This window comes from Citrus sinensis, chromosome 3, assembly GCF_022201045.2.
Source record: "Citrus sinensis cultivar Valencia sweet orange chromosome 3, DVS_A1.0, whole genome shotgun sequence".
Classification (NCBI taxonomy): domain Eukaryota; kingdom Viridiplantae; phylum Streptophyta; class Magnoliopsida; order Sapindales; family Rutaceae; genus Citrus; species Citrus sinensis.
The window spans coordinates 22,364,412-22,374,238 of NC_068558.1; the positions used below are offsets into that span (position 1 = coordinate 22,364,412).

Consider the following 9,827-nt stretch of genomic DNA (forward strand, 5'->3'; position numbering starts at 1 on the left):
AACTATGATATTTCTAAGTTAGACAGGTCTCAAGTTTGTATTGTCATATGTGATGTAGTAATATTCTTGTTCATTTACTATGTGATATTATATTAAATACTAGTCTCATTAGATCTATATTTATATGAGAATCATCGTTGGTCTGTATTTCGGATTACTATGTAAATATGCAATAACTAAGAATTATTTGATTGAAATTAATCTATATTTGGGAGAGAAAAACTTATTTACATGGGACTAATGCGCACTTATGCATCTATCTAATAATATTTTAACACATATACACTTTAATTTGTTAAATTTTCACCATTTAAAGAGAAAATCATTTGAAACATGTGCTAATGCATTATTCCTTTTATACATGAGAGGGTCTGATAACAAGAATATTAAAGTTAATTAGTAAAAATCAAATGCTAGTGTTGTTGTTATTTCCTATTATTATTATTATTATTATTTCGGTAAAAAGAAAAAGGAAAGGAAAGGAAAAGAAAAGATAGAATAAATGAGAGGTGGGTTATAAGTAGGTTAGAAACTTGGGAAAGATGTTGAAAGCAGAACGAAAATCACCCCACCAAGCAACCTCTATCTATCCATCCGTCTCTCTCCTTCTCTTTCTCTTTCCTTTGCTGATCATGTATAGGTGATTCCTAATTGATTACTTATAAACGTTTGTTAGCCCAGACGTTTGCATCAATCTCTCCCTTGTAACAACAAGTCTGCCCAAACCCTCCCACTCTCTAACGGAAATTATATCAAACACTTTCTCTTTCTTTCTTTCTTTCTATATATATATATATATATATTAATTTTATTCTCATCATCTTCTTATACTTTCTCAAAACCTATACACAAGCCAACCAATCATCGAGTTTCTTTCCTTCATCAAAGAGCTTGAGCTTGAGCTTGATCGGACATGAAAGAAGAAAACACATGCTGTTGCTGTTGTTGTTGTTGAGCTAGGGTTTTGCTACAGTTATTGCTTTGTTGTTGTTGTTGTTGTTGTTGTGGTTGAGGTTTCCTACATATATTAATATATTTAAAGATCAGATATGTGCACCAGAGGACATTGGAGGCCAGCCGAAGATGAGAAGCTTCGAGAGTTGGTCGAACGCTACGGTCCCCATAACTGGAACGCCATAGCTGAAAAGCTCCAAGGGAGATCAGGTACCTACCCAACTCTACTTAAATTATATATTTTGCATAAAAAAATATATAGTGCGACAAACATAAATAATATTTTTATATTTCTAGGGTTTTGATTCATTGTTCTGAATGTGTAACTCTAAAAGTTTATTAATGATTATAACGAAATAAAACTTTATATTTAGAACAATGATAGAGCCACAAACATTTTGTACAATTAAGTATGTACAAATTGATGTGGTATGAGCAAATTGGATAAATAAAACCATTACAGACCCATATAATTAATTAGTTAAAAAATAACGATTAACATTTTTTAGCCAACCACTTCATGCCACATCAATTTGTCCACACTAGTTTGTGAAAAAAATTTTTGTAGCTCTATTACTCTTGCAATACTTATGATTAAGGTTCTCATGTATCAAAATTTATTCAGCTCTAAACACCCGTATTTCATAAATTTGAACTACGATTAGCTTTCTGCGCCTCATCATTTTTTAAATCCATAATTTTCAAAGATACGGATGTAAATGAAGAAATGATGATATATATGTATATATATAAAATAATAAAAGTGTAGCTATACGAAGGTAACTATTATAAACTGATGAGTTTTGCAAATATGATCATCAGGGAAAAGTTGTAGGTTAAGATGGTTCAATCAACTGGATCCAAGAATCAACAGAAGCCCCTTTACAGAAGAGGAAGAAGAAAGGCTATTAGCTTCTCACAGAATCCATGGGAATAGATGGGCTGTTATTGCTAGACTTTTTCCTGGACGTACTGATAACGCTGTCAAGAATCACTGGCACGTTATTATGGCTAGAAGATGTCGCGAAAGGTCCCGACTTTATGCTAAAAGAGCTGCTCAGACATTTCTAAATGATCAAAAGTCATCTTCATCATCAAGACCAAATCATCATGCACAAACCGGTTGCACTGATTTGGAGACAAAAAACAATAATCTTGCTTCTTTCGTTGAAATCTTTCGTGGAAGGTTTCACTACAGTACTTACCCTCATAATCAATTGCAGTTCTTCAGAGAGTTATGTGACGGAAACACAAGTCATTTGGGTTCCAAGAAAGAAGGTAATCGAAGAAATTTCCAAGAATTACAACTCAATTTTTCACTTGGAATAATTATGATTCAATAAGCGGTATTATGCATGTTATTGTGAGCGACAACGTCACTTAGTGTACTCTAATTAATTTCAATACACAAGTTTCAATACTATTAAAACATAATTGCTTGTCTTAGTTTCCCGTTGTATGGTGGCGAACTTTCTCATTGGATCAGTTTGTTTTAATTATAATTTGATGTCATAGTTACTAATGGTTAATTAGATATAATTAATTAAGATCTCTAGTACTGATATTAGGGATATTGCTCATATTAGGGTTTTGGGAAGGATATGGCTTTATATTTATGTAGGATCGATTTAAAAGAAAAAAATGATTAAAATAATAATTTGATGATGACATTCTTTTGACATGTTTAATTGCAGATAAAAATCAGCCGGTGGAGTTTTATGACTTTCTCCAAGTAAATACAGACTCTACAAAGAGCGAAGTGATAGATACTGCAAGAAGAGACGACGAGGAGGTTGATCAAGAAGCTAGGGTACAACGAAATGCATCTTCCGGGGTTCAGTTTATCGACTTTTTATCAGTAAGAAATTCTTGATGATGATCGAGATAACATAGCAACTGGTAAACGAGTTTGACGTTTAAGTATCTAACTGACTACAAAGGATACTTATATATTTAGTTGTTACTGCGACAGAAGAACAATATTTAATTAAGAAGATAATACAATATGAATATATCTATATATATTGCATGTTGCATCTAGGGTTTCGTATATGTAAGCGAAAGCTGTATTATACATGCATGAAATCATCTGAGGCTGTATTGATCCGAGATGTTTGGGTAACATGTACTGAATGAAAACGTCAGGGGTATTTGTAATTTAAGCAATCCTTCTGTATGCTTTAATGATGATCATCACAGTTGAATTCGATGCTAGTGCAGCATGCATATATGCATTCATATTTGCATATAGCTATTTGTTAACGTTGGTATTTAATTACATCCATACTTTGATATATTTAAATACGCAAAGCTTAGAAAATTTCTTGATACTAGCTGCATGGTAATTCAGTGTTGAGATTAAACAACTCAACACTGAGTTATAAATTATCATGAAACTTGAAGGAATAAGCCAAGTTTTGTAAATATCAATTCTACATTTTTCAAGTATTACCCTAAGAGATTCCATTGTAAAGTACTGTTGTGTCTTTCGTCTATTGAGTGATAAAATTTCTTAATTTCCGAAATTACTTATTTAATAACTGTTCTAATTTCCTATGGGCGTAATTATTCTTTTATAAAATACAAATTTTGAACCAAATCTTACGTACTTCCAACGCAAAAGCAAAAAGTTTCCATTGAAATTAAATATGAAAGCATGTACTTTCACCTCTACAGTCATAAAAGAAGAAAACAAATTTTGAAAATTAATATTTTGGTAGACTTACTATTCCACTCATCTTTATTTTGAGGAAAACAACTCTCGGATTCTCAATATTTCTCGTTTTTACCACTCAGGGTTCCTATTTTTTTAATTGCTGATACCATCTGTAACCTTAATTAAAGTTTAAACTTTGTTCTTTTATAATTCTCTTTTTAACATACGTAACCGTTGCTGCATTTTGAGGAACATACATATCTTATTAAATTGATAGCAAAGTTAATATATAATACGCAAAAAGAGTACAAAACAAACTAGCTGGGGATCGAAACGTCCTTCTCCCCTTCTTTTATGTCCAAACCTGACACCATTCTCCCCCTTTGATTGGATATTGGAACCCTAATTTCTGAATCACATATTGAAAAAATATCTTGAAGTCATACCTGCGTCAAGGCTTGTGATGCAATCCAAGCCGTCCACCGAGCTATAAAAGATTTAATAATGGAATCAATGATAAATTTTCAACATGCGGTAATTCGTGACAATGAACCTTAGCATTAGCATGATCTTGACAGGACTTATAACCACCCAATATACATCTGTCCCCATATCTATATTCAATAATTAATTATATTGTTCACGATTTAATCGCTAAAACGGTGCTTAATTAACTTATCATTTCTTCAACTATCACTCTATTTATTTATTACGACTTTTAACCATGTATATATCGGTATTTCTTAATTCTTGCCCTTGTTAATTAATCTCGCAACTAATTAACTAGAAGAAATAGTTATTAATTTTCCAAAAAGTTGTATTTGTTAATTTTAGAGAGAAAATTGGTTTTTTTTTTTAGTTTTTCCATAATTGATTTCTTTCTTTTGGGAAGAATTGTAATTTTTTAATATTTCAAGAGATTTAACCAACCAAGTGCATGTTTAATATGATTTATTTAATTGTCGTAAGAGTTTATTTAATCCCACAAACTCTTTTTTTTCTGAATTTTTGTTGTTTGGTTGTTTTATTAGTAGAGTTTTTAAAGATTAAATAAGTTATTTTTCCTCCTAGCAAAAGCTCAAAATTTAGATTTGTAGGGTAGAGTTGAAAAGTTTTGTTAAAATATTAAAATATCTAAAATATTATTTACTTATTTGACAATCTTATTTCATTTCTTTCGTAACATATCTTTAAAAATTTACCTATTAAAATAATTTTAAAAATTTTAATAAAAAAACTCTCATTAACTACTAGACAACTATTTTTTTTTTTTTTTGGTAAAAACTCTACTAAAAGAAATCTCTATTTAGATAACTTCGATTTAAAATATTTACCAAACAAAGCCTAGAGTTGCTCGCGCAAGCATGATGAATTGTAATCTAAATACCCACACTATCTGTATTCTTTGTAGATTCTGGCGGATTAACCAAATAACTTTTTCACTTGTCCACCTATACATCAAGAAAGACTTGAATTCTGTTATCTTTCGCTTTCTCTTCCTTTTTCTTTCCTATGTCAAAATATGCACATAGAAAAGCAAAGACAGATTTTCTTATCATGTGATGGTGTAGAAAACCCTAATTCACTTGATATATAAGTATAACAAAACCTTTTAATCTAGTTACAATGTAAAGGGCTTGCACGATTTTCTCCATAATTTGTTAATCAAAATAATAAGAAATTTTATAATCCGTCAATTAATTGATGTGACATAAATAGGAAAATTTTTAGGTGAGATGTCATCTTAGTTCATCATCAAATATAAAACCTAATAACATATCAATCAATTATAAATTATGATGATAACATTAAAAATGTAAAGTGCAATAAATTGTGGGGTAAAAGCTCGTTTAATCCTTATATTTTGAAGTTAGTGTTCGTTTAGTCCATATATTTTTAAGAATGCCTCAAAACATCCCTTTCATTATAGACACCCCTACCATTACTTTTTGTTCATTTTAGATTGCGTTTATAATATTAACCTCTTATAATAATATTTCTTTTTTCGGACTTTAATTTAAAAATAAATTATCAATTTAATCCTAAAAATAAAATAGAAACAAAAATAATATATATTAATTTTTGTGGAACACTTTAATGAGAAGTTAATATAATAGTTTTTATATTAATGTCCAAAAAATGGTAATTTAATTTTTTTACAATATTATTTTTTTAGACATACATAAGCTTCCACAAAAAAATAATATATATTCTTTTTGTTTTTATTTTATTTTTTTGGGCTTTTTTTATTTATGTCTAAAAAAGGAAACAAAATTGTAAGAAGGTAATATTGTAAAAGTAAGTCAAAATGAACAACAAGTAATAGCAGAGGTGTCAATACTTTATCAGCAAGAATGTTTTGAGGCATTTTTTAAAATATAAAAACTAAACAGATAATAACCTCAAAGTATAAGGAATAAACGAGTTTTTACCCTAAATTGTGGGCACCACTTTGTATCGAAAAATCTCTTATATAATTATATAAAAATAAAATATTTGGGTTTGAACCATACTCACAAATAGGTGGGAAGGATTATTATCGACCAAAGGGAGAGGGAATGTAGAAATTTTTTCTTTCCACGCCAATCCCTATTTAATAATTAATACTATGTATTTTTTTACACGTACAGCTCAGTGGTCTATCTTCCTAATTAAAACTCTCTCAACAAAATGATATCGCTACTAATAGACGCACAATCCTTTACATGCATCACGAAAAATATATTTACCCATAAATTATATCCCATCTTTAATTGGCATAGTGGTAGAGGGTAACTTTTGTTATGAAAATTATGATACTTCAAATATAGAAAAATAAGTTCTTTCTTGAAATATTATACTAAAGCTTAGAACTTTGCTTAAAATAGGGATTGATAAAAAATAAAAAATAAAAATAAATAAATAAAAGGGTCGGGCTAAGTGGGAGGGTAGGACCCAGACATGAACATACATTTAAAAAATCTAGGAGGCCCGATCATTAATCATAAAATATCAAGTAAAACACTCTCTTTCTCGAAATACTATGTTTAGACTTAGAAATTTGCTCTAAATAAGGATGGTAAAATGCTTCAGTAGTGAGGGGGTCCTAATCGGATTAAGCCTCAATATAGGCTTACATAAAAATTTGACTCCACCATCTTAAATTTTTATTTTTTGTTTCTTATTAAACTAAGTTCTAGTTCTAAATACACTCAAATAAAATCTTAAGACTCATCGTAAAAGGCCACAAACTAAATATTTTATTTTATTTTTGACGTTAAAAAGTTTCTTTAAAAAATATTAAAAATTTTATTTTTGTAAAAAAAAAATTAAAAGCTAGGATAAAAAAATGCCTGAGCGGGCTTGAGCCTAAGTCAACCAATCCTAGGCCTACCCTAGCTCATTTTCTCTTCCTATCCCTAAAGAAAGAGAGATATATTCTTAAAAAGGAACACAACAGACAAGGTGAGGTTACAAAACAACTATTAATAGTGTGTTTACTTTATGGAATGGGGAGTGGGAATGAAATCCATGTTTACTTGGTAAAATATAATTTGAGAATGAGAATCAAATGTGTGGGTCCCACATAATTTGGGATTAAGGAATGTGAATTTCATTCTCATGGGGAGTTGGGAATGAGAATGAGAGAATGAGAATGGAATATATATTTACTTTTGTATCCCTCTATTTTTTTTCATATTTCCCAAATTACCCTCATTCAAATCACAATTAATTTTATTATTTTAAATGTCATTAATAATAATAATAATTAAATATTATTATTATTAACTTTATTATTTTAGTTATTAATTATTATTATTATTATTATTTTTATTAATATTATCATTATTAATAATAAAAATAATGATAAAAATAATAATTAAGAAAAATAATTAATTTATCATTATTAACAATATTATCATTATTGTTGTTGTTATTATTATTATTATTATTATTATTAAAAATAATAATAACAATAATTAATAATAACTAAAATAATAAAGTTAATAATAATAATATCACTATTATTATCTAAAAGTGTGATTGCTCATTATCACAATCTAAAAATCGTCAATAGGAAGTCCAGACAGTAGCTCATGTATTCATTGTGGACCTAAGCTTTTATACTAAGCATCCACTATAGGTGAGGCCTACTGTGCATTGAAATCTTGACCAAACTCACTTGAGGGTACTTGGCCCCTAAAAGAATGCCTTGTATAAAGGGCTATTAGAGAAGCTATAACTATAGAAAATCCATAAGAAACTTAATATTAGGTTATGATGTGTAGGCCTATAATTGAGTATGAGTAGAATTAGTGTCTCTAATTTGGCAGTAGCCCCATAAAATCTTCTAAAAACCCTAATTCATCCAAGAATTAAACTATTCTATAATTCACGTTACCTAGTGAATAAGTGAGGCGATTCAATCCTTAAGATAGTCATGATTCTATCTAGGAGAAAAGCCAATCTTTTTATCATTAGGATATAATAAGATCACAATTACATTCCTTTTTTCATCCGGTTTGCCACCTATGAGACCTATAATCATTAGCCACCATCAACCTTTACCCTAGCAATCCAATCTGTATAATTTCCTACAAAACTCAGCCATAAATAGTAATTCTTCAACCTAAGATAGTCATGATTCTATCTAAGGAGAAAACATAATCTCTTTATCATTAGGATATAATAAGATCACAATTACATTCCTTTTTTCATCCGGTTTGCCACCTATGAGACCTATAATCATTAGCCACCATCAACCTTTACCCTAGCAATCCAATATGTATAATTTCCTACAAAACTCAGCCATAAACAATAATTCTTCAACCTAAAATCACCATTATAAAGGATAAACCTTGTCTTTTGATCAAAACCACCATTGAAGCCCTACCCTAAGCCATAAGTAACCCTAAAACATTACCCACTGCTATTTCTTTGTTGCCATAACACCTTTTTTTGGTTAAGAACAAATCTTTTGTTCTTAATTAAGTCCATCAAAATCAACAAATCACACCCTTTTTACCAAGTATATTTAAGACCATATTAGGTTAAGTTAGTCACTAAACCTTTCCATAATCATTGTCCAATATAAAAAATGCATCTAGAATTCCACAATCGTACCTTTTAAGTCACTGAAACCCTCAAATATTATCTTTGAAGTTAAGATTGTAATTAGGGTTTTTATTAGTTTACAATCATGTCAACCCTACAATAACTGTATTTTCAGCAATATTAACCATATGACACCAATGCAGGGTTCTCTATTATTCACTTTGCCCCATTTTCTCCCACACCACTACTTCTAGTAGGAGCTCTTTTCTCTAAAAAATCAAGTATCAATCGTTGCTTAAGTCAAGTCAACGCAATAGTCAACGTTACAACTGGGGTATATTTGGGTCATACCAATGCCTAAATACACTCTTGGACCTTACTCTGTAGAGCAAAATAGAATTAAACAGACTGAAAACCATCAAGCTCGAATTTCTGAATCTAACACAATTCTATCATGTCGAGGGGGAATAATCCAAAAGTGATACGTGACCTAGTGAAATTTCCCCCTAAACGCTCATCAAGAGAGTCTAAATCAATTAATATTAAATTATCAAGTCTTCCCACACAAAATCCACAAAGAAAATGTGCAACAAGAATGTCCTCAATTTGAAAATAACTCCAACAAAAAACATATGATATCTCAAAAGAAAAAAAAATCATCATAGTAATTTAATAAAGTTTTATAATATGTAATTTTATTGTATAAATTTAATTGCATTAGCTTGAATGTCTCTTTTAATCAAGATATGGTTCACTTAGGATTATCATTAATCAAACTATGACATAACCCAGAGTCGAAGTGCCAAAGTTGCTCACTCAAGATTGCTTGTTGGAAAATTTTAAGTTGTTTTCATGATCATAAAATTTTTCTAAGAAGAAAGAATCCACACGGCAACTTCAACAATCCAAGAACACAAATATTAATCACGTGGATATATATTAATGAAGACATAAAATTGGAACACTAGCTAGATTCATAACATGCGGTTAAAAACTAATTATTAATTTTAAGCATTTTACACTACGATGATTGTTTTATTTGAATTATCTTGAGAAATTCTCTATCCTCACCCCATCCCATTGCGATCCCTACTGTGGATTTTTAACCACAGCAGGTCCCGAGTAAGTTAGCTAGATTTACAGCATTGAACACTCAAAAGTCCGTTCCGAATTGCACATAATA

The 9,827-nt window shown here is 29.8% G+C and overlaps 1 protein-coding gene across 1 annotated transcript; it reads left to right on the forward strand.

Moving 5' to 3' along the window:
• Positions 1-556: 556 nt before the first annotated feature.
• Positions 557-3,161, forward strand: LOC102610482 (transcription factor MYB54). Its single transcript, XM_006478037.4, has 3 exons — positions 557-1,164; positions 1,777-2,232; positions 2,649-3,161. Exons 1-3 carry the CDS (start codon positions 1,050-1,052, stop codon positions 2,825-2,827), a joined length of 750 nt encoding a protein of 249 aa, XP_006478100.1. The 5' UTR covers positions 557-1,049; the 3' UTR covers positions 2,828-3,161.
• Positions 3,162-9,827: the final 6,666 nt, after the last annotated feature.